Source organism: Hippocampus bargibanti, linkage group LG10, assembly GCF_051943395.1.
Source record: "Hippocampus bargibanti isolate YZ-2025 linkage group LG10, ASM5194339v1, whole genome shotgun sequence".
Lineage (NCBI taxonomy): Eukaryota > Metazoa > Chordata > Actinopteri > Syngnathiformes > Syngnathidae > Hippocampus > Hippocampus bargibanti.
In genome coordinates, this window is record NC_142743.1 from 18439348 (window position 1) to 18464129 (window position 24782).

A 24782-nucleotide genomic window follows, 5' to 3' on the forward strand; every position below is an offset into this window, starting at 1 on the left:
ACATCGGCTGGAGGAGGAGGCGGTGAAGGTGGAGGAGTGGGGGAAGGGGAGGGGGGTAGCTGTCAGGGCAGACCCAGCGAGCGGGGGGCAGAGAGAGGGAGATTTTGAATCTGTGAGACAGACAAGAAGCGACGGAGCTGGTGAGGTGACACGGGCTCGGTGGAGGGAGAGTGAGCAACCGAGGCAGCGTGACAAGAGGAAAGGAGTGAGAGAGGGGAAGGAGAGACGACAGTGTGGTGTTGCTCGGAATACGATGATGGGACTCTACTATCCTTCCGTGTTGTCGGTGAGTGTTTATCCTCCCCGCTGCCTGTGCCTGCGCGCGGATGCTTGATGACTCTTTTCGCTTGCGAGTACACCACAGTGTGCGGGACTGTCTGTCATCAAGCATGACGTGCCGATGAACGGACGAGAACTCCACTTGACCTTTTCGCTCCAAATCTCCACTCGTTGACCGTGATGTGTACGTCCAAAGTTACCGTTTGAAACGTTTGCCGTGGCGATGGATGGTAACGCTGTTGTTGTGGCATTTGTTCTGCCGCCCAGAGCTAGAAGCGCACGCAATGTGAACATCGCAGCAGTTCCTGCCAGAAAATTATTCTGCTATGTATTATGCATGCTCAGAAGAATCTATGCGATCGCTACAGTGCAGTTAGCTGGATGCTGCGGATATCTTCGCTGATAAACTCAGCACATGGATGCTGGGCTCTGAAAGCAATAAGCAGGGCGGGGGAAGCTAGTGAGGGGGGGGGGGGTAAAAGTGGTCTTTATTGCCCCTGCAGCTGTCTGTGTACATCACTCTTGTCTATGAGCAAAAGGGACAGGTGCCCAGCGAACAGTTGCTCTCCCTTCTTACACTCCTCTCCTGGCTCATGGCACCTCTTCAAAATGCACCGTGTGCACTTTGTGTTTAAAAAAAAAGTTGGAAAACGTGAATTTGGTATGAGTGAGAACCTTGTATGTGTGTTTCCTAATTCAGTTCGTCATCGCGTGTGTGCTCCTCTTTCAGCTCTACCTTGCTCTCTTTACTGTTTGACCTCTTTTCTCTCCCCCTCCTTTCTCTCCCCGGGGCCCTGGCAGCTGTTATCTCAATGTTTTCCTTTAAGAGCCCCCGGAAAAGGGGGATGGGGCACGTAGAAAAAAAAAAAAAGAATGAGAGGTAGAAGAGAAATTGATTATTTGGGAAAAGGTGACGGGACACCCCTGGCAAGGGAAGCCTGTCGGATGATGAGGCTGACATTATGCAGGCATGACATGCTCAGGATACAGTAGGCCTGAAGCCAGTTTGCTCCTTCTGAGACATTATTCATTTTGTGTGTGTGTGTGTGTGTGCGGGAAATGCTGACTGTGCGGTTTGGTTTCTAATTTATCTGTGCAATCCAACAGAATGCGATGGCGTTTTGCCTTTTTGAGCTTGACGAAGTTGAAGTCGGTGCTGAGCTGCACTGCTGAAATATTTTCTCAAGCCTCACCTATGCCCCAAAGCAAGGGAGGGACTCAGACCTGCTGCAAACACACACATACAAACATACATCAACACCCCCTTTGCACACCCATCCACGCGTGCATGCTCTCTCACACACACACACACACACACACACACACACACACACACACACACACACACACACACACACACACACAATTCCTCCACCTCCAAATCTTCTTATCGATTCTTTGCAGGGTTAACAATAATGGTCTTTAAATGATCCCAATGAGCCGCGTTGCCGTAGCAACTAGGATGAGTCATTCATTTTGCACAGATTGTTAGATGGTTCGAGTCGTGAGGGAGACCGTCGATCTCACCGCTATGTTAGATAAACACCTTTGCTCTTTGCCTCTTTTTTTGAGGAAGGAATTGGCCGTGGTTGCCACAGTGCAGCATAAAACACTCATGTTTCCTTTGCAGCAATTTATTCCCTAATTGTTCCGAAAAGCGCTCGCAGTGAGGCATCTGCGCTTCTTTGAAATGGATCGGGGTTGCCCTCGCTGACTCGTCGCTCGGTGCTTGTGACAACACTGCCCCGTCGCTCGTTTGTCAACCTATTGGAAACAAAGCGGGGAACATGATTATACCTCAATAAGCCTATATATAAAAGTCTGTATAGAAAAAGACGAGTGATGATGTCAATTTGTTTGTTCACCTGCAGATGTTTGTTTTGACGTTGCGCGCAGAGGCTAATAAGTATTAAAGAAGACAAATTTGTTTTGCGGTGTTTACCATTCATACGTTGCTGCAGTGGAGCCCAGCGGACCATTGATACAGACGAAGGCGGGTGCAGCTGAAGTCAGCGATGGGGTGTGCACAGGCCTGCAGACATTTACAGTACAAGAAGGGGGTGTCTCCAGACTTCAACCCTTAAAAGGAAAGAAATCAGGGGCGGATAGGGAGGGGTCTCTTTGACGAACAGACATGTTACCCTATAAGGAGACGCACATGCCTGTTTGGGAGAGGGTGGGGGGGTTGTGATTTTGCTGAAATGCTGTTGCTATGAGCCAAATGAGCTTGATAGACTCGAATGGGGACGGCACGTATACGAGGGTCCCGTCTGGATTTTATGAAGCGTAAAGAAGCGAATCTGCGAGTGGGAGGGAAGGGAGAACAGCGACATAAAAGGGGGGAGGAGAAGAAGGAGAAGGAGCGATGTAGGTTGGGGGGTGATGTGGGATGGAATAATTAAATAAGAGGGTGTCTCCTGGCTCATCGGTATGCTGCAGACATGTTGTAAATGGTTTTCCAGCTGTTTGCAGCCTCGGTAGAAACGCTATGCAGCCAAAGGCTAAAATGAAACGTTAACCCGTTTGTAGGGCACATGTTGCCAGAAAATTCAATGTTTTAACTAAAGATACTGCAAATGTTGTCAATATTTTTCTTTACTTTACAGGAACAAAGTCACCCTGTTCTATTTCCTTATACTGTACAGACGCTCTCTGACTTACAAACATTCGAGTTACGAACAATGGTACAATACGAACGTTTTTGTCGTACCATGTGGTATTCTCTCCAGTTGTACATGTACATATCGTTATACAGCATAGTTATTATTAAATGTTTATTTTTCAGTACAAACCAATACGGGTTAGTTATACAAGCCTTAAACATACATTCCATACAAAATATAGCACTGAATCAACTTATGCACAAATTCACCTTACGAACGACCGTTTGGAACGTATCTCATTCATAATTAGGAGAGAGTCTGCAGTTTCCTACAACCAGATTGAACTTGGGAAGAGCTACATGTAATTTTTAATTGATCAATAATACAACTATCAACTTCTGTTCATAAGATATTTTATGTATCGTGGTGACAATCCCTGAATTTTCAAATTTATTGACAAGATGACTTTGCTAGCAGGTGGAAATTCACTCCATTCACTCTCCAGCAGCAGACACATAACGATACAACTCTTGTGCATTAAAATATGGAACGGTTCATTTAGTCCGGTAGCTCATTTACAAATGAAATCTTTTCCGGCGGCGAATTCATAACAAATTAAAAACATTTGGATAATGGCACCAATTTTTTAGGAAGGCACGGTAAATTTTTGTCAGTGACATTTTTACTATGATAAATCGGTTTCATTTTTTTATGCTCAAATAGACTGCTGAAATAGTTTCTCCACTCCCTTTTAAAAGAATTTTATTGAGACGCGCCTGTTGAGATGTAATGTATTTTGCAATTCACAGCGAAAACCAACCATGCGCCAAGCTGTACGGTTTCATCCTCCACTATAAGGGAAAATCACTGAAAAGCTTGTAGGCGGGATGGTGATTGCTGTTCGTTCTCTAAATTGTTTCACATCATGCCATACAATTAAACAAAGAAACCTAGTCCTCTGCATTTATAAACAAAAAAAAGATCTGAATCCTTCTTTGCTCCAAATACACGCCCCCAACCTTCGTTAATTCTATTTTAACGCGAGAGAAGTCAAGCAATTCTCTGTTGAGCAATTATTGAACAGCTAAGTTTACTCTCCACAAATATGCGAAAATGAACTGGAAGCCCAAACATTGGATTTGTAAGCTCAGATGTCTTGATGCATACATGGTGAATTTCAGAAACCATAAATAGGGAGATTTTTGTACTCACGACTAGATGTGGTGCGTGTTAAAATAATGTGAGCGTTACAAAAGTGTAAATTAGAAGTAAATAAAACACAAAAATGCTTTCAGTGTTTATTTGTACATTCAATTAGTATAAAATACGCGTGTGTAAGCTTTCAGTCATACAGGAGTGGTCCATCGATGAAAAGGTTTCAGATGACGGCTGAAGAAACCTTTTCATCGATTAATATAAAATGTAGTTTGTTTTTTTACATTTTCTTTTGTTTCACCTTACAAGACCAAAATATGCACAAAACCGGGATAGATGGAGGACATTGATTCGCTGTGGCGACCCCTGAGGGGAAAAGCCGAAAGGAAAAGAAGACAAGACCAAAATATGCACGCAACATATTGAACAAAATGCAAATGATACTCCACAATCACTTGCTCTCATCCAAGAATATTCAGTTTGTCAACGTGACTGAAATTTACATTCATATCTTCGTTTTTTTTTTTTGTAGGACGCTTTGGACTCTCGCTGCCACTATCCGCCATGTTTATTCTTCTGCTGTTCTCGAACGTATGAGATCACGTGCACTGCGAGACGAGCTATTCTCGATTCTCATTGTTCGAGCGGCGGCAGAATATGCCGGCGATTCAGTCTATACGTAGTTCGGTCACTTCCCAAATCGGGACGAATAGCATTGTTACATAACGGTGAAAAATGAGAGCGGACAAAAACAAAATTCACATACAGTAAAGTCTCGTTATATCGATATCGGATATATCGATAGTCCCGGTTATATCGATACTATTTCTATGCACGCATGGAGAAAATTACATGCAAACAGGGTCGGATATATCGATAGTCCCGGTTATATCGATATTTTTTCGGACTCCCTTGAATATCGATATAACGAGACTTTACTGTATTTAAGAAGCCGGGAGATTTGGCTCTTTAATCGTGAGGCGTGAGGAGTATTGTGGTCAAAATCGGGAGTCCCCCGACCAAATCATGAGACTTATGTATGTACTGATATCCTGATTACGGAACATAAGATAAGGTAAGAAAGCCTTAATTTGTCTCACAATGGAGAAATAATTTACAGCAGCAAAATGATGAAAAGGGACAAATAGAAGAGCAAAAAGTATATAAATAAATCTCAGTTATAAAATATAAATAGAAGCATATTAAAAGTGGGGGAGTGGGCATGAGGTCCAGGTTTTCAGATCTATCTATTCAAAAGCCTGACAGCAATACAAGCATATTAAACGACGCATGATTGTGCTGCTTGGGGGAAATTAGGCTGGATGTCGTTTTGTAATTCAAAATGAATGTTTAACGTGTGTTGGGACGTGATTCTTCTACGGGTCTTTTAGGCGGCTATCAATCACCTTCTGGTGGTTTAATCCCCGTATAGCGTACTTTGCTACAACATTTTGGAGACTGTCCCTGCTGCTTATATATGACAAAACAAATGGAATCAAATTGTGCGTCAAGTTGAATGAAAATAGACACAAAGTCAGACCATCAAATGCAATTATTCATATGAAATGACCCGGTTGTGCCCTATCTTTGCCATGTCATCCCCTTGCTGTCCTGAAAAGCATCTCTGACTCCTGTGCATGAGCGTATTTTATAACATGCCTCCTCAGAAGCACTTGCTGCTGCTAACTGACCTGAAAGTAAGCCCGCTCCAGCGCACCGCTCTGAGTCGCTTGCGTTGCCAGTTTAGGGCATACACTTACACAAGCCTTAATGCCCTAACGTCAGGCGAGTGTATGCACATGCCAATATGCACCCAAGATGGACACAAACAAAGCATGCACAAATCTGAGTGCTGACACAGATGTCCGCTCTAAAATTTCCTTCAATATCTCTTTCTGTCTTTTATCCTGCCATCTATCGCAGAAAAAGAGGTCCAATGTAACTTCATGGGTCGACAGCGGGGTTTTTTTTCTTCCTTTTTCTGGAGCCATACTCGCTATTTTTATAGCTTGTAGGTTGTTGACTTTGTGCTTCAGGTAATAGAAAACGCTGCTGAGTGGCAGCTAAAATGCATGTCATCTAAAAAGGCCCATCACCGAAAAAAAACAAAAGGCTTTCTTTGGCTTGTCTTCCCGCTTCTATTTTGGTTTAGCAAAAAGAACATCCATAGCCTGGGCTGTCCGTTCTCCTCCTTTCAGCCAAAGACTGTTGATTTATTTCTGCAAAAGCTTTCTAGGGGACCTTATATGCATAGAGATGTGGCCAAGTCTTGTAATTACTGCACATCTGAGTTGCATCACAGGTTGTCCAAGCTTGAGTCATTGTTGGTCAAGTGGGTTGTGAGTCACCACCACAGATTCTCAAAGGTTGCTTTTTACTCGGACAGTGTCCACCAGTGTTTTGCATAATGTTCCATGAGCTAGTAGGTGTGGAAGTGAATTTCTTCTTTCCAATTATTGGATAGAAGATCATTTGTTATTATGCTATACAGACGCTCCCCACCTTACGAACGACATATGTTCTGAGCGGTCGTTCGTAAGATGAATTTCGTATGCTGCTTCAGTGCTTTATTTTCTATGGAATTTATGTTTAAGTCAAAAACTGAACAGGGAAGTATAAAACACAGGCGCTCTAACAGTCGTAAAATAAATTCACACCTACTGTAGTACGACGACAGACAGATCCTCCTCAGCTTACAAACATTAGAGTTACGGCAAAAGAGTACATGCGAACTTTTTTGCGGGTATGTCATATAATGTTTGGACAGAGATGCTGTAAATTAGATTTTGTATTGCACACCTTTTTCTGACCGAGCTCCCTTCCGATAGGCTGCGTACTGTGGAGGTTTCAAGGGCTGGATGTTTACACGACGGACACCAAGGCTGACCAATCTATGCTGAAGTGTGGCCAACGAGTTCAAGCCCCGATCCGTTGAGCTCGCTTACGATTGGCTGCATAGAGTATGTGGGTGCGGAGGACATCCCTCTTTCCAGTTAACGCTCTGAGGAGGAGGCGTCGAGCTCGCTTCCGATTGGTTGTGTAGAGTTTGTGGGCGATGAGGAAATTCCTCTTCCCAGTTGACGCTCAAGGACGATGTGATGCATAACAAAAAGTAACATAAGGCACATAATTCGGTAATTACGCGCCAGCAGCTTCAGTAATGGCTTAATGAAGACCCAACGATATATGTCGTCGTACTATGGTCGGTATGAATTTATTTTACGACTGTTAGACCATCTATGTTTTATACTTCCCCGTTCAGTGTTTGACTTCAACATACAGTACATTCCATACGTCTGTAAGCTCTCAGTCGTACAGGAGTGGTCCATCGATGAAAAGGTTTCTTCAGCCGTCATCTCTTCTTTTTCGGACGTTTCGCTTCTTATCCTTGCTGCTTCTTCAGCGAACTAAAGTCTTACTGGTAGTATCGGCCCTATATATATATATATCTCTAATGTCCAGACATGGCGGCGCCGGACACTGCTATGATAGGTCCCTACTCTCAGGTTGGGGGGAGCAGCGGACCACTCCCTGCAGCCCCACCGATTGTTCCGACATTCCATACAAAATATAGCACTGAAGCAACATATGAACAAATTCACCTTACGAACGACCGCTCGGAACATATCTCGTTCGTAAGGTGGGGAGCGTCTGTAGGGCATAATAACAAATGGTCTTCTATCCAATAATTGAAAAGAAGAGATTCACTTCCACACCTATTGGCTCATCGAACATTATGCAAAACATTGTTGGACACACGTATCTTGTTCGTAAGGTGGGGAGTGTCTGTACTTTGAGACCTCTGTTTCTGTTGACCACAGCACAATCAGTTTTGGGAAGCTAGTTGGTCTCCTGTTTGTATTTCAAAGCACACGAAATAACAGTAAAATTCTTGTTTCTCTAAACATTTTAATCAACATTTTAGTACTTTTAGCACTAAAACAATAAAGCACTCTTAATAAGACTCTGCATGCTGTAAAGTGGTTACGCAACACCCAAGTTAATCCTAACTCAAATGAATGTAAATTTTACAGTCTGTACTTGCATGGTGCTTGATAGACTCATACTTGTTCTTCATTAATGCCGTAAGCATGTTTCATCCTATGACCTGAGGCAGGAGATATACTTTCCCTTTCTGCTATGAGACATTCGCAACTCGAGTTTCTCTGTTTATATTCATCACCTTGGTTACTTCTCACCAGATGACCCACAACAATGCGTGTCACCCGTTATCGAGTTCATCCTTTGCCCAATTGTTGACTGTAGTTGCAAGATACACTGTGAGGTCATCCAGGTCATCATAGTTGCATGTGGTCTTTTGTTCTTCCCCTGCGACATTTTAAGAGAGCAAAATTACATCTCATGTCCGTACATGACTGGAAGTAACGCAGCTTGAATATTTGACTTATATTTAGGAGTTTATTGTGTGTGTGTTGGCAATGGGTGATTTTTTTTTTTTTGGTATTATTATGGTAAAATGAGCTACTTGACTTTTTTATTCTATTTTTTGTTGTTGCAAGATGTCTGTCAAGCTGCAGGGTTGAAATTATTGCACACACTACTATCTGATCATGTGAATCAAGTTTGATACGCTGTTCCGTAATGTAGCCATTGTACTCATCTGGTGCTGCGATCCAGCAGGGAATAATTTCTGGGATTTTTGGGAAGTTGCATCTGCCGCAGTTTGTAACTAACTCCTTAGAAAACATTTGTATGCGCGCTAAATATGTGTTCACTTAAATCATTGGATAGATTACTCTAGTACAGGTATGTTTATAAAAACGGATAATCCACAAGCAAAGCCGCCGGAAGGAGCAGATTGCACTGCATGAAATGTTTTGTAAACATTACAAGTTGTTTGCTGGTATAATGACTTTTTGCTGCTCTTTAGCGCAAAAAAAAGCTCACGTTCCACTTCGTAAATGATGCCGCAGTGGTTTCACGCAGCGTCGCCATGACGACCACGCACACCGAGGTAATATAAGTGCAGTGGAAATCTGATGTCCTGGTGCCAAAAGCGAGACAAGATAGGATATGTATTAGAAACATGATGAATGAAAGTCGGCCCCCGTGACGGCCGTTACATCCCGTCCGAGTCCCGACGGTTGACATTGAAATAATGGCCTGTGACACAGGTGTGTCACCAAGAAAGGTCAAAAGCTGTGAGACAGATGGCGTACACACAAACACGCGTAAACGTACAAACACGCCCACCCACACGCTTTTAACACTCCCAAAGGGACAGAGATCCATTGTGTATCACCGCAGCCTGTCACACACAACACACAAGTCACCGTAGCCCACCAGATGTCAGGTAAGGAAAGCAAATTTGGGGATGGGGGGGGGGGGGGGTGTTCAGCCTAGAAGGCAAGTGAATGTCAATTAAGTAAATTATAGCTATATGACCTAACCACAATGGCTCAGTCATTAGGACCACTTTTTTATGACTGTATAATTTCATTATAGTGGTGAATGGGAAGGATAATCAGATGTAGGAGGGCCACACGAAGGTACAAGGAGATGAAGGAGAGGTTGCGGCTCGTGACTATTTCATTAGTGCACGGCTAATGCAGTGCAACGTCAAAAGTTGAATGCTCCTGGTGTCAATGTAAATTTTGCTGAAAGTCACGGAAACCTTCAAAGTTCCACCTGCTGTTCTCACGTAACATCAGCTAGCGGTGCAATACTTCAGTGTACCTCGCAGGTGCTTAACTTCAACGACAGGATGAAAACAGAACGTTTGCATTTAAAGCGGTGAGACACCAGGGTCATCGTTTATTAAGTGTTATTGTTGATTTAGCATTTTTACAAATGTGAACAAATACAGTAAAGTCTCGTTATATCGATATCGGATATATCGATAGTCCCGGTTATATCGATACTATTTCTATGCACGCACGGAGAAAATTACATGCAAACAGGGTCGGATATATCGATAGTCCCGGTTATATCGATATTTTTTCGGACTCCCTTGGATATCGATATAACGAGACTTTACTGTACTAATATTCAAATGAGTTCACAGCAGTCTACCAACAAAGCAAATCATTGCTTTTCATCCTTAGCGTGGATACTAATCATGTGTTGGCCTTGATCAAGTCGTGACTGCTTTATACATGCAGAAGAAAACAAGTCGTAACACTGACTCACCGATATAAAGAGAGCATCTTAACTCATTCACTGCCATCCCAAAATTTATTCGGGAATTTAAAATCTTTTCCTTTTGGCTTTTCCCTACGAGGGGTCACCACAGCGAATCAGTGTCCTCCATCTTCAAAGGTTTGATTCGCATGTTTGTTTTTGCCAAGCTTTTACATATTTCGGAATTTAAAATATGGTGTGGAATATGTTCGGGTTTTGGTTTTTCTTGTGGGGGTGCAGATAAGGCGCTGGTAAGACCTCTGGCAATGTTTTTTTCCCTTCCAAAAGGGGGTAGCATTTTCCTTTTTTCCATGTTGGCTCTTTGTTCTAGTTTCAGCTGTTGCTAAAGCGCTATATAAACTAATACTGTATGTATGTATTGCATTGTATTTTGGGCAGCCGCCCTCATTTCAAGCTCAGATAACTCCAGAAAGATATAATTTAGGAATGAACACTTTTTTTCTGATGAAAAAAGAGAGTCTGTTTCTTACGCTGCATGTTGCATGCAATGGTTATGTAGTCCTAAAACTCAATATTGGATTGAATTGGATTTGCCTTTATAAGTGTCGCCGTGTGGAAAATTACATTTCACAGCAGCAAAGTTCTGTGGGTCCTGCAATTTGAGTGAAAATGACAAAAAAGTGGAGTGGACACATTTTTGCACATAGTCTGTCAGTGAATTAGTTAATGTAGTCCATTGTACTACACAATACATTAAAGTAGTAGCCTACCGCTGGTGGGTAGTTAAAATATTCCGAGTAGACCCAATAGTCTTGCTTTCTCTTGACCACCGTACAGCTGTCACAGACCAGTCATCACCTTCTGTACCCCTCCCCCAATCTCCCTCCTTCGCCTGTGACCATTTAGGGTAAACATCTTAAGGCCACCAGCTCGGAGTGTGTGTTCATTATAGCCTGCCTTTTGTGCCTGCTTTTTCCCCTCCTTCTCTTCCCCCTCCCCTGCGCACTCTATAACTTCCACAAGTATATTCCGGACCCCTAACGGGCACTTGGCCAGGCTTCCAAGCAAACAGTTGGCGGCTATGCGTGAGGTGTGTGGGTGTTTGCGTGTCAAAGGTGGTTTGTTGAGATGTTGGCGTGTGTGTGTGCGCACGCGATCGTACAACACATGAGCATGGGGGCATGTGACCCTCAATAATAGATGCATGCAGTGAATATTTGATTGGTGATGGGTGGAAATATGTTTCCATACACACATATAGGGGGGGCGATGCAAATATTTGAATGACGCATGGATGACTCCAACTGAGGATGATGGGAAAAGTAGCATCCATACGGTCGGGTGATGGGTTAAATTGAAGATGCTGTGGAATGTTGCCAACGGAGCTTTTCACCCTTCCTTCCAACAGAGTTCCCAGGATAGTACTTCTGGTCAGGAGGGACTTGTACCTCCGCCTTTCTCAGCCTTCCCTCCTCCTCCGCCGCCTCCTCCCCAGAACGGCCTTGCCCTGGATTACGGTGGCAGCCTGTACGCGGCGAGCGCAGTGCAGGGCCCCGTTGAAGCCGGCGGAGCAGTGAACAGTGTTGTCAATGTTGTCAACAGCCTCAGTGGCCAAGTGAGTATCGGCCCCTCCTCTTCTTCTGTGCTTCCCAAATGTTAAAATGTCTTTTCTGTCACATCAAATCAGACAAAAACACGCTTGATCAAATATTGCATTGGTGGAGGTGAATATTCAAAAAAATGCTGGATAGGGACCCTCGAGGAACAAAGTTAGTGAGCATTGTATATGAAATGTATTATTATTATTATTGTCAGCCATTTGACTTTGCTTATGTGTCCAGTAATGAAAACTACATTATGTTGATATATATGTTGAAATATGATTGTTATACACTGGATAAATATGTACAGTTGGTGTTTAATTTTTGCCAAACCGACACATACAGTAGAAACCCATTCGCAGATTGTTATTTTTTTAATTCCACTCCCCAATCCTCCCATTGAAAAAAAATATTCTGTTATTAGCGTCAATTATTTGCGCATTAACTTAATTCTGTACCCATTCTACTTGAAATGTGATTCTACTGGAAAGTGTCCCTGAAATACAAAGTAATTATTGTGATGGCGAACATCATTAATGTAGCATGTCACAATTGCGATGATCTGCAGAAAAACAAAAATACTCGACTGATTCTGAAGTTGACATTAACATTCTTGTATTAATCCAACATATTTCCGGCAGATCTAATTGACATTCATAAATGTCACCTTTTTTTACTTTGAGTCCCATTAATCACATCACATGAAGCGGTCAAAACAATACATTGGGAAATGACATTTATTTCCATTGTGTGTGTTTTTTTCCCCTCCTCGTCCCTGCGGCCCAACAGTCAGATGGTTCCACGCAGATTGATGGCCAGTCAGGCCCAGGAGGAGGAGGGGGTGGAGGTAACGGCACCGGGGGGAGCATCGGAGATGATTCAGACGCCAAGGGGGCACCGAAACGCCTCCACGTGTCCAACATTCCCTTCCGCTTCCGAGACCCCGACCTGCGGCAGATGTTTGGGGTATCCAGACTGAATTATTCACCATTTTTCGTCTCCCCCCTTTCCATCGTGACTCATCACCGCAAATCACTTTAGACGATACGAGCCCATCTGTGTTTCCGTACCTTCTTTTCTAAACTGTCCTTCGTTTGTGTCGCTTGAAATTTACACACTCTCTTTCCTGTGTGCCCTTTAATCGTGTCGTCTTTTTGTCCAATCAGCCCATGTGCATGAATATGGCAGACATGTGGAAGACATATTGGGAGGAACGACTCCCATCTGGCTCACTGCCAGCTCCTCCCCTTTTTTGAACAGTGCTGACACCCTGTGGTCAGATGCGGTACTAGACACTTCTATTTTGCTTATTTTCTCATCTCTTCTTTTGTCGCAGCAATATGGCAAAATTCTCGATGTCGAGATAATTTTCAACGAGAGAGGATCCAAGGTAGGCGAGCAGGAGGAATGATGACCATTTTCAAATCATGTTAATAAAAGTTAACCCTTCAATCTTCTTGCAGGGTTTCGGTTTCGTAACATTCGAGACGAGCGCAGAGGCTGAGAGGGCCCGAGAGAAGCTTCACGGCACACTGGTGGAAGGACGGAAGATTGAGGTAATTTGACCCCTACGTCTCCTTGTACTTCATTTAAAGATTTCTCCTTTTGTTCTCCCTTCACATCCAATGAGAATGTAGCGTTTGGCGTTTTTCCCGGGTGGCTGTTATATGTGCAACTCTTAACCGGTCTGCGTTCACTCTAGCATGGTGCATCCGTGCACAGGCTGGCGTCCGCGTGGTCGCCACTTGTCGTGGAAGTTTACTCTTGTTTCTTCAAAGTTGTATGGTTTGCAAAGCATGCTGGGTGGAGTGGCAGCACGACAGGCATGGCCTGGGTGAGACGTGGGGGCTGATGATGATATCTGCTTCTCTCACAAGCATGGAGGACTTTTGTTTTGTTGCCCCCTTCCCTCTCCCTCACCCTGCACAGTTCTCGACCATCACTCCATTCCTAATCATGATGAGTGGCTATTCTTTTCTGGTTAAGTGCAGGGATTTGTTTTTAGCCTTTTGTGATAATAGTGTGTGCTGGTTTTAGGAGTTTCGTGAATGTTGCATGGACGGTGTTATAATGTCAGATGACGTTTATTACAAAGCGTTGAAGAGATGTATGCATGCCGAGGCCTCAAAGGAACCACTATTTGGGAATGAGACTGCAGAGAGGTGTGTGGTGTCATTTATGATGTTTCCAAAGATTGTTTAAATGCATTGTTGCATCCCGCACTTTTATTTATTGTTTAAAAAAAAAAAAATCACATTGCGGCTTTGTTTTTAATTTGCCTTTGCCAGCATGTGCTTAGGTTTTTTTTCCTGCCATGCAGTGTTGAAGATGGAAGTACTGAACACTAGGCTTTTGCCGTTTGCTTTGTCGTATTTATTATACATGTTGCGAGTAAAGCCGCTCTGCATGGTCGTGATTGTGAATGCGCAGCACTATTTTCTATCCGCGCGTGGGTGGAGAATGATTAAGTGGAAGGTTCGTTATCATCCCCTTTCTTCTCATGTCCGTCATCTTTCTCCACTCTTCTTCACTGTGCCAGTCAGTTTGTCTTTCTGTGTGTGTGTGTATGTGTGTCCCACAATGCACCTCCTCCCGCCCTCACACACCTCCGTGTATTTTTCTGTCTTGCCATACAATTCAAATCACAACGGAGAGCAGAAATACGTTTGATTTAAAATATTCCCCTCGTTTCCTTCCCCGGTTAGCGCTTAATCCGTTTTCTTATGTTTAATCTTTCTTTTAAAATGAATGTGCCTGCAGTGGTTTTAGAGTGGCTGGATTGGCCTAGTCTACGTCGGCAATTGTTTACATGTGACATCACTTCCTCTTTATAGTTGATTCATTATCATTGTTTTCTTTTCAATTTTTCAAGTTTTCTTTTTATTGATTTATTTTTGCCTCATCATTTCTTTCTTACACATATTTTCTCTATTTCCCTGATGATTTTTGTATGTTGTTGTTGTCAGTCTCCACGGTAACTGCTCGCGTGTCCTCACACCGTTTCCCGGGCAACGGTAAGTTGTGTACATGGCATCATCTTTTGAATGAAAACCCCTCCCTCTCCCCTCACCCCCATACGTCCCAATTGGGAGAAAAAAAAATACCCAAATGACAGCCACAGGCGATTTATCGAGAGGTCCTGATTGGCTAATTCTGTGATTGTTTGGGGAGGTGGAGAATGAAACGACTTGGAGAATAGCAATTGACCGCATGGTATAATGAAGGTCACCTGTGTAACTGAATGTACTGCATCAATCTGCAAGTGCAACAATTATGACTCGCAGCACTTCTTATGCATTCATTCCAATCACCTCTCTTAACTGCCTTGAGCTCCAGAGCTGTGTATCCTGCATGGTTGACTCTCTTTTCTCTGTACTCTCACTCTCTCTATTTTTGGCATCTGTATGACATCATATGGTTCTGTGTTGTTTCTTCGTCATGTTTCAGTCAGTAGTTGCATTTTGGCACTTTAGTGGGAACAGCATGTTGAAGCATGAGAGCTCTATTAGCGGTTGTGGAGAGGATGCTGTGGCTGTATTTTATGTAGCAGCTGGTCATCACTTTGTATGCATCCGCTCCGTACTCTGCAGACAGTTGTCGAGGGACGGCACGAGAATCATGTGGGTGCGAGCAGTTCAAATTGGGTCCGTATCTTAAGACTTGGCGAATCGACGACTTAGTTTTTTGGCTTTCCCCGATCTTCTTGACCAGTTTTGTTTCTGATGTTGTGCGTTGGTTGCGTGCTTTAAGGTCTGTCTGCTGTGCGACACTGACCGGGATGCCTGGCAGCGTTTCACAACCAGCGATTTGATTGATCTATTTATTAAGGATTACTTTTTTTTTTTTTTTTTGGATGACATTTGCACCCCCACCACCACTATTTTTCTTTTCCTTCTTTCTTTCTCACCTCATTTTCCATGTGATCTGTCGTCTGTGTGTATCCATATATAGAGATGTGTGTCTGTTCATGAGGTTTGCACATTCAGATGGCTCGTTTCACTCTTTTCTCCACGTTGTATGTGTGCTCTGTGTATTTTCATGTGGACTGGCTCCTCCACCTGCATCCCTCTATCTTTCAGTCTTTTCTCTGTCTTCCCCTTTTTTCTGTATGATGTGATCGGGAGGGCTGCTGACCTTTTTTTTTTTTTGATTGCCCTGTTGCTGCCTCAATGCTTGCTGATTTGCTCTTTGTGCTCACCTCTGCTGACGTAAAATGCTCATGATTGGCTGTTTGTAATTTTTTGTTTTATATTTATAGAATTTGTTATTAATTTCCTTTTGTATCGCGTTCAACTGATGACTCTGCTGCTTAATTCACCTTCTTTTCCCTTCCTATTTTCAAAGGTATAGCCATGCAGTGATCTTGGATTTCCTTTTTTTTTTTTTTTTTGAATGCCCCTTTTTTCTGAAAAAAAATTGTGTGCCTTTTGGTTGCATTGTTTGTGTGCAAAAATGCCTGATTACTCGACGGGATTCTTGTTTTCAATGTATATCCTTCAAAACAAACGCATGCATCAAATACCATTACTGCTCATCAACAGAATTAACCAAGTCAAGGGACAATTGTGAACGGTTAACGGCATCTCACTCAACCTTATTTAATTCAAATTTCCCTGAAATCCTTAATTTGGTGTAGGTTCTCTGAAAAATGATATAATATCGAGTGAACGATGCGGTTTCGCCTCTGTTTAGGTCAACAATGCCACAGCCAGAGTGATGACCAACAAGAAGATGACCACCCCGTATTCCAATGGAGAGGGTCTTGCAGCTCTACCATATGGTATTACTTTTTGGATTATATTTGCCCGAAGCTCAATTATATATACAGTAAAGTCTCGTTATATCGATATTCAAGGGAGTCCGAAAAAATATCGATATAACCGGGACTATCGATATATCCGACCCTGTTTGCATGTAATTTTCTCCGTGCGTGCATAGAAATAGTATCGATATAACCGGTACTATCGATATATCCGATATCGATATAACGAGACTTTACTGTATATACTGACCAGCCGCATATTTGTGAAGTCTTGATCAGCTTTTACAAACTTTGTGTAGTTTCCGGACTGTTAGCTGCAACTTTTGTCACACACTTTTAATACATCTGTGGAAGCTCTCCGTCGTACAGGAGTGGTCCATCGATGAAAAGTACAGCCGTCATATGTACTTCTTTGAAGGTGTCGGACAATTCGCTCCTCATCCGAAAAGCCAACTAAAACGTTTAATATAAAGATTATAGAGAGAGAATATAAGGGATTACTGTAAAAAAAAATAATAAAAAAAACATTGTCACAAACGATGGCATCAAAGCGTGGATGGTAGAAATAGTTGACGGTGTGTTATGGCAAACGTTGGATTTTATTTTTCACAGAAAAAAAGGTTTTCGTTTTGTTTTTTAACCAGCCTTTACTGCTTTTTTACTGCCCCGGTTATTGCCGCGTTACAGGCACTATTTGGAAAGGAAAGTTAAGGTTTGTTATTAAAAGTTTGAAAACTCTGTGTAAACCATATTTCTTTGTAAATATCTCATATTACATCATGGGCACGTGCATCTTATAATCAGGTGTGTTCCATAGTCTGGAAATTACGGTAATCATGTCCAGTTTTGATTGATGCCCAGATAGGTATCATTTTCACAATTTCGTCATTAGTAATGATTATACCTAGTTAGCTGTACAACTTGATACACTTTTGATGCACTAGAAAGTCTTTGTTGTCATTTTACGGTGTAAATTCAACAAAATATTGGTGGAGCTCAAAGTTATAGCTTATGTTAAACCATATAATATGGCGTTAATTCTTGTACTGTGATTGTGTGCAATGCTTTTTATTGAGATTTACTTTAGTTTTATGTTTGTCTTTAGCCGGTTGGAAGTTAAGTCCTGTGATGGGAGCCATGTACAGTCCTGAGCTCTACACCGGTATGATTACCCGATTTGAATATGAGTCTGAAAATATTTCCCATTCCACTTGTGTTGTTGTCCTAGCATCTAACTTTTATTTTTCCACATCAGTGCCGGGGTTTCCGTACCCAGCTGCAGCGGCAGCGGCCGCCTCCACGGCCGCGGCGACCTTCCGCGGTGCTCATTTGCGGGGTCGTGCGCGGCCCGTCTACAGTGCCGTCAGGGCGGCAGTGCCACAACCTGCCATCCCCACCTACCCTGGGTGAACATCTCTCATTGCTATATCATATAGTTAAATGCGTGTTTTATGTGTTTATATGACGCTTTGAGAGTATGCTGAGCTCTAAATACCATTTCTTTGTACCTCCAATCTGGTAAGAATGTGATTTTTCAACAAAGTTAACAGGGATGCATCTGGGCCGCAACCTTGTGTCATTGACGCATTTTGACAGCCACTGGCGCAACTTTGTAACTCCACTGCGCCAGCACCGGCGCAAGTTCATTAGGATTAGCGCATATTACTACGTGATCTGCGCCACATGTCACATACTTCTGTTAAAATAGCTAAAGAAACAAATTTAGTTCAACAGCAATTGAAAACTGTTCTTTTTCCTTCAGCGGTTTTAACTTTCGTCATCTGCCATCTTGCCTGACCGATATCTAGCCATCATCACCTTGCATTTGTTGCGGTGTGTTCCGAAGTTGTCATAGAGGATATCAGGCTTTTCAGTGATCTGCCGGAAATTGCCAAAAGAGATAATGGAATATTCATTTACCCATAGTACATTGCAGTATTCTCATTCAACAAGGCGGATGTTTGCAATATGGAGCAGAACAGGAGTAAAACTCTAAAAGACTTTAAAAACAGGCAGCAAACAAACATATTCTCGTTTTTTAAGAAACCGTCAATTAAGTCTACGGAGGGTAGTGACAATTCGTTGCAGCAAACTGCTATTCATGATTTGAATTTAGTGGATGTGGGAATAATTTCAGTGCTGTTGCAGCACATTGGAAATCTTCAAAGCAAAGAAATTTGTTTAAGTGGTCACAAGCTAGCTAGCTGGCTGGCTGTCTAACTGGCTATCTATTAGCTATTTATTCGTTATCCATTAGCTAGCTGGCTTTTTATAATTGAGTTACTTCTGGGTTGAGTGAACGCTGGCGCGTGTGGCTGCCACTGCTCACCCACAGAGAAACTCATCCTGTGACTGAAAAGTGACCTTGAGAGTTTTGAAAGGCGCTTATAAATGAAATTTATTATTATTATTATTATTATTATTAGGAAATATTGTGCTAAGTCTGTTCTCTTTGTCTTCTCTGGAATACTGTACAACACAGGTGTCAAAGTCAAGGCCCAGGGGCCAGATCCGGCCCGCCACATCATTTTTTTCGGCCCACGAAAGCAAACCAAACTTGTGAAATTCCATGATTCTTGCTAAAATCCTCACCTAAATTTCATATTTTTGGATGTAAACCATAACAACAGTCATTATTCTTGACTTCAGATTTGAAAACTAGTTATTCATTAATTTGTTATGCGCTCTATATGTAATATGTGGAGGGGATTAAACATTCTAATGGATTCCCCAAATTCATAACGGCCCTCGAGAGGAAACCATACCTACAATGTGGCCTGCGGCAAAAAATGACTTTGACACCCCTGCTGTACAATATCAAAATAGCACAGGATTTATTGTGTAATAACTAAAGAATATTGAAAATGTTTTATGATATGTATGAATAAATTATTTGACTTGAATTAAACTTGTTTGTTGATATATTAGAAAAATATATTTGACTCAAATAATGTTTTTTCTTTTGTCATTTAGAAATATGCTCCAATGAATGTAGTATGGTTGATTTCAATCAGTTTTGTATATAGTACTTTGTAAACCGCTCTAGTTAAATTGGGCCACATCCATTTTAGAATTTGGCCCCCTTTTCAGCCACAAGGGGGCCAACTGGCGCCATTTTTTTAAATATCCCAGATGCATCCCTGAGTTAATCAGCTGATGTTACACAAGTTTCTTATTTGCCCATTTGTATAGACTGCGGTGGTATTGTTTTGCTTGCATGTTGCACGGTGTGTAATAATCTCACTTTTCTTCCTCTTCTCTCTTTCACTACCTGTTTGGGTACAATTGTTTTCTTTCCTACATCGGCCAAATGATGGCACCACTATCTCCAATCCCCTCTGCCCCCTGCCCACCTCCACACTCTCGGTTTGTTTCCATCCCCCACCACTGCTATTTTTTTCCCCTATCTCCACTGTCCTTCTCTCTCTCAGCGTGATGGCCTATCAGGAAGGGTTTTACGGTGCCGCCGAGCTTTATGTAAGTATAAGTATCTCTCCGCCCCACTGCCTCGCCCTTTCCTCCCTATGTTTCGACCCCTCTTGCCTGTAGGTTTTCAAAGTGTGACAATGGCACAGAGCAAACCCGCTAAGACGCATACTCTTGAGTGTTTTCAGCATCAAACCAATCCTCGATCCATCAGAGCCACCATTGCATTCAAACAAATAACACATTGTGTACAGATGCCGCTCACACGTGAGCGTTCTCCTGTAGGGTTTGCGTCTGTGCTTTTGTGCGTTGTGCACCATTAAAATGAAGAGTGCGTAATGGTGCGTGCGAGTGCGTGAACAGGTTGACAAGAGCTGTTTCTGTTCTCTCTGTAGACTAGTGTTTCAGGACATTAGTGGCAGATTGCCTCAGGTAGGGTTGACACTCTCCATGCGAGAGTCAGTGTGCATCCTCCTCGTCGCCAATGACTGCGTGCTGCTAGACATTTTTTGACCATCTGAGATTGAGATGCCTTCTCTGTCTTCTTCTACTAACTCACTGAATTCTGACAAAGGGTGGAATTGCGGAAGGGGGAGAAAATGTCTTGCACCAGGGAGGAGATGGAGATACAGTCAAACCTCGTTACGATGTATCTCAAGGGACAGAACCAATACGTATGGCATAACGGTAGTTCGATGTAACCATTTCCAATAAAATGGCCACCAACTACGATGTATATACATTTATAGACGTAAAAAACATGAACATGTAATGCAGTACATGAAGAGTGCCTTCTCCAGTTGAGGATGCTGAAAACGTTTCCGATCATCTTTCAATCTGTTAACCTTAAATCATCCATAATCGAATTTCCATTACGGATGATTGTCAAAATCGTTCACTTTGCCAAGTGTTAGCTTTGTCGTTGTAGTTGAGCTCCGTCTGTCAGACTCCCTTTCGAAAGCGAGCGACTTTTTAAGCATTCGCAGTCAACAAGATTCACTTCCATTGACCAGACATGTTCTTCAGCTTGTGCTCAGGACTGCCCCGTGCCTCTGGGAATTCAACAATGTACAATCACGCTCAGTAGCGGTGAAAATGGAAAGGATTTTGTTCATAAGCAAGCTTTCGGCTTCCTATATTATTAGCTTCCTATGTTTCATTGTGATGAAGGCCTTTTCACTATTTTTTTTTTGGGTGGGCGGGGTATGTCCAATAAGATGGACAGTCTCATCTTCTGTTTCATCCCATAGAGTGCTCAAAGATGCAACATTGTAGCCAGGCTAATTGTTTTTTTTTTTCACTTTCAATCCTACTCTTGTTTAACTCATTCACTGCCATTCACAAATGCATTCGGGAATTGAAAATATAACATAGAGCGCCATTCCTGAATTTGTTCGGGTTTGGATTTTTCATGCTTGGGTGCCGATAAAGCCATGGCCTCTGGCAATGTTTTTTTTTTCATTTTCCATGTTAGCACTTTGTTCCAGCTTCAGCTGTTGTTCAAGCGCTATATAAACCAATATGTATGTATTGCATCGTATTTTGGACAGCCGTCCTCATTTCAAGGTCATATAACTCAAGACCCATATAATTTAGGAATTGACTCTTTTTTTTCTGATGAAAGAAGAGGTTTCTAATGCTGTACTGAATGTTTATGTCGTCCTAAAACTCAATATTCTGGGTGTCCAGGAAGTCATTTGACAATGACAAAAACCCTGGCACTGGAATGGACACATTTTCAACATGTCTGGCAGTGAATAAGTTAATTGTATTTGAGAAAAGGATTTTCATAATTTACAAGTGACCTTGCCTTTTTTGGTCAACCATTTACATACGCTTAGAGCAACCATACAATACGACACACCGACGTACCAATTTCGATGCTGAAATCGTTTGTTGTTATCTTAAAATTGTACCGCTCCTCCACAAACAGCTTAGGTTTGTACTTGTCTACCCATGTGAAGACTGTGCCGTCCATTTTGTTGCTGCACCGATTATTGTAGTCTGGTAACAGAAGCAGTAGTCTGGTAACGGCAGAAGACTAGCGGGTCTCTATACCTTGCAAAAATGAGTAATTGGTCGATTTCAAGCGTCATAGTAAAGATGACTCATCAACTAATTGGTTCAACCTCATGGTTTAAGTAGTATACTGGAATTGCTTTTCAAGCCCCCGCCCAAAAAATACAGCAATACTAATTATTGAAGTCGTCGTCTTCATCTACACATATATCATACAACAAACATTCATGAGTGAAGAAAAGGCAGGAAAAGAAGTGAGTGAAACCATTTGAGGTGTTCTGTAATTCGTTTGGTGATGAAGCTGATTCTGACCCCTTCCAGGAGTCTCCCTGTGTGTTTCACTTTGTGGCATGCTAACTCAAATCAGTGTCGGCATGCACACATACATACTGTACTTATCAGGCTGACCCCGCCCACACGCCCCAACCCTGAAATCCTCCTCGCCCTCACGTTTTCTTCACAAAATCTTCTCAAATCCATCATCCTTTTTTCCCCCTCTTCTCAGTTAACCTCTTTTTCACCTCCTTCTTTTATCACATTGTCTCTTGCCCCCAACCCCTCTCTTTCCCTTCCCTCCGTGGGTCCAGCCTTCCCCAAGACCCTTGCGACGTGTGTGCTGCTCCTGAATGCGGGGATTTGGTCATGATTGATCTTTAGGCTAGGATGCAGTGGTTCTGTGTTGACGGAAGGGGTGTTTGGTCTTCATAACTTTTCAGATCAGAATTTGGGGGGGGGGGGGGGGGGCATGCTGTGTCTGTGATTTGTCGCTCGGCCACCTGAGGTTGTTTTTATGTGCGTGCGTGTGAGCGAGAAATGCATATTTGTTCTGTTTTTGTGTGTCCATAGTGTGTAAATGACTCCTTTCCATCTGTTTGCTTTTCTTTAACTGTATGTTTTGGTAAGGTCTCACGTGCTGAGAATTTTTCTCCCTCCATGCCCAACTTAATGGGAACATTCGACACAATTGATGGATCTTTTAGCGTGGGTTAGTCATGGAGGGAGAGAGCCACACAGAGCCTGAGCTACATCCTTGGGAATGCTGCACCAAATTAGTCTTTTGCTGACTGTCTGCTCGTTAATCTTTTTTTCCTTTCCCTCACACTGCAACCCTGTAGTTGGCTGGTGGCTTCTTACTGTGCGCACAATGTCAAGCAAGATTTTTAACAAATCTCTGTCTACCATATACCTCTTTCTCGTTGCCTCATCGCAGGGAGGCTACACTGCGTACCGTTACGCCCAACCGACTGCCGTAGCCACACCCGCAGCTGCGGCGGCGGCGGCAGCGGCGGCTGCAGCTTACAGTGACAGGTGAGTGGACCGACCTGATAGTTTACACATTCATTTGTTGATATTTGTTTGTTTTTTTAACCCTAATGCCATGAGTGCAACATTACACTGACTATTTTTCACTTTACAGTACATTTGGGTCAGTTACATCACACTCCATTGCTCCCATTAGACCACGGGTGTCAAAGTTAAGGCCCCTGGACCAAATGTGGCCCTCCACATCATTTTATGCAGACGGCGAAAGCAAATGAAAGTTGAAATTCCATGATGCTTGCTAAAGTCCAAACCACAATTTCAAATTGTCATAGGTAAACCACAATAACAGTCATTATTCTTGATTTTAGATTTGAAAACTAGTTATGCATTATTCTTTTGTGCGTTCTGAATGTAATATGTGAAGGAAACGAAACATTCGAATGGTTTCCTCAAATTTATAACGGCCCTCAAGAAGTAACCATAACTACATTGTGGCCAAAAAAGAAATTTGACACCCCTGCATCAGACAATGTAAAGTGACTGCGCACATAGTGGATCCATTGAGATGTAAACATACAGTGAATTCAGGAGAAAATAAATTCTCAAGCTGCTCTCAAAATTACTTGTGATGGTACTGAGTGTGAAACTTGGGGTAGAATGCTTTGGTACACTGGAAAGGAAGGTCCCCTAGATGCGCCTCAAGTTACCTGGTTAAAAAATATATAGATATGCACATACGTGAACAAACTTCATTGTAATGTAATGTAATTTTTTTCTCCTCCTGAAGCTACGGACGAGTCTACACAGCTGACCCCTACCATGCTGCACTTGCCCCGGCTGCTTATGGTGTTGGAGCCATGGTAAGTCACTTGCATTTACCTTCCCGGGGTAAGCAAACTCATTTTGACATGGCCACTGTTATGCGACGAGACAGCCAGCCCGGTGGAAAAAGGATAAAAAGTTCATTCAGCCAGATCCAGAAAGGAGATTTCACGTGTTTTTTTTTTTTTTGAAGTCGCAACAGATGAAGGGTAGCACTGCTCTCCAGGCTGTCTCTTCTCCCCCGTAATGACTTCCTCATTCTCTTTTTAAAAGTGGTTCACTTGAGCTTCAGGCCAATCAGGTCCATTCCCAAGTGGTTGCAGACACCTTTTTTGCACCAACTAGTGGTCACCTGGCACAACTGTTATTGATGGAGAGAAATGCGCACCTTTCTCCCTTCCAAAATCCACAAAAAAACATTATTTCATGTGACTTTTGGCATCAAGACAGCCACATTGAAGTTATGGTTTATTATCATTGGGCGGTCATGACCAATCATTTTTAAAGGGTTTGATCCTTGCAATATTTCAACACATGTAAAAGTGAAAACGACTTACAATCTTTGTTACAAATCCCCTTTACTGGTATGCAGATGAATTCATTGGGTGGGCAGGGTACATTGTTTTTGTTGCTGGCCTAAAAGATTATCTGTATAGTCGGCTGTCTTGTAAATAGATGCTTGTTCGAGTTTGGTGCATACTGTATCGTTTGGAATTAAACCAAAAAAAAAATTTCTTTCATTTACAAGAG

The 24782-nt window shown here is 42.6% G+C and overlaps 1 protein-coding gene across 5 annotated transcripts in view; it reads left to right on the top strand.

The window, feature by feature from the left end:
- rbfox2 (RNA binding fox-1 homolog 2) overlaps positions 1-24782 on the top strand; it is a 44991-nt gene that overhangs the window by 14730 nt on the left and 5479 nt on the right. Inside the window, exons 3-13 of one of the 5 annotated variants that reach the window (XR_016116274.1) lie at positions 11548-11754; positions 12530-12706; positions 13077-13130; positions 13204-13296; positions 16433-16520; positions 17608-17664; positions 17758-17908; positions 19934-19979; positions 20324-20360; positions 23158-23255; positions 23998-24038. Coding sequence is in view for 3 of the 5 variants with exons in the window: in XM_089006601.1 (XP_088862727.1) it covers positions 254-286; positions 11548-11754; positions 12530-12706; positions 13077-13130; positions 13204-13296; positions 16433-16520; positions 17608-17664; positions 17758-17908; positions 19934-19979; positions 23158-23255; positions 23998-24070 (1077 nt within the window). In the remaining 2 variants the exon portion in view is untranslated. Of the gene's footprint in view, positions 1-103; positions 287-11547; positions 11755-12529; positions 12707-13076; positions 13131-13203; positions 13297-16432; positions 16521-17607; positions 17665-17757; positions 17909-19933; positions 19980-20323; positions 20361-23157; positions 23256-23997; positions 24071-24782 lie in introns of those variants that run through there. The other 4 variants (XM_089006601.1, XM_089006600.1, XM_089006599.1 and 1 more) reach the window with 4 other exon arrangements.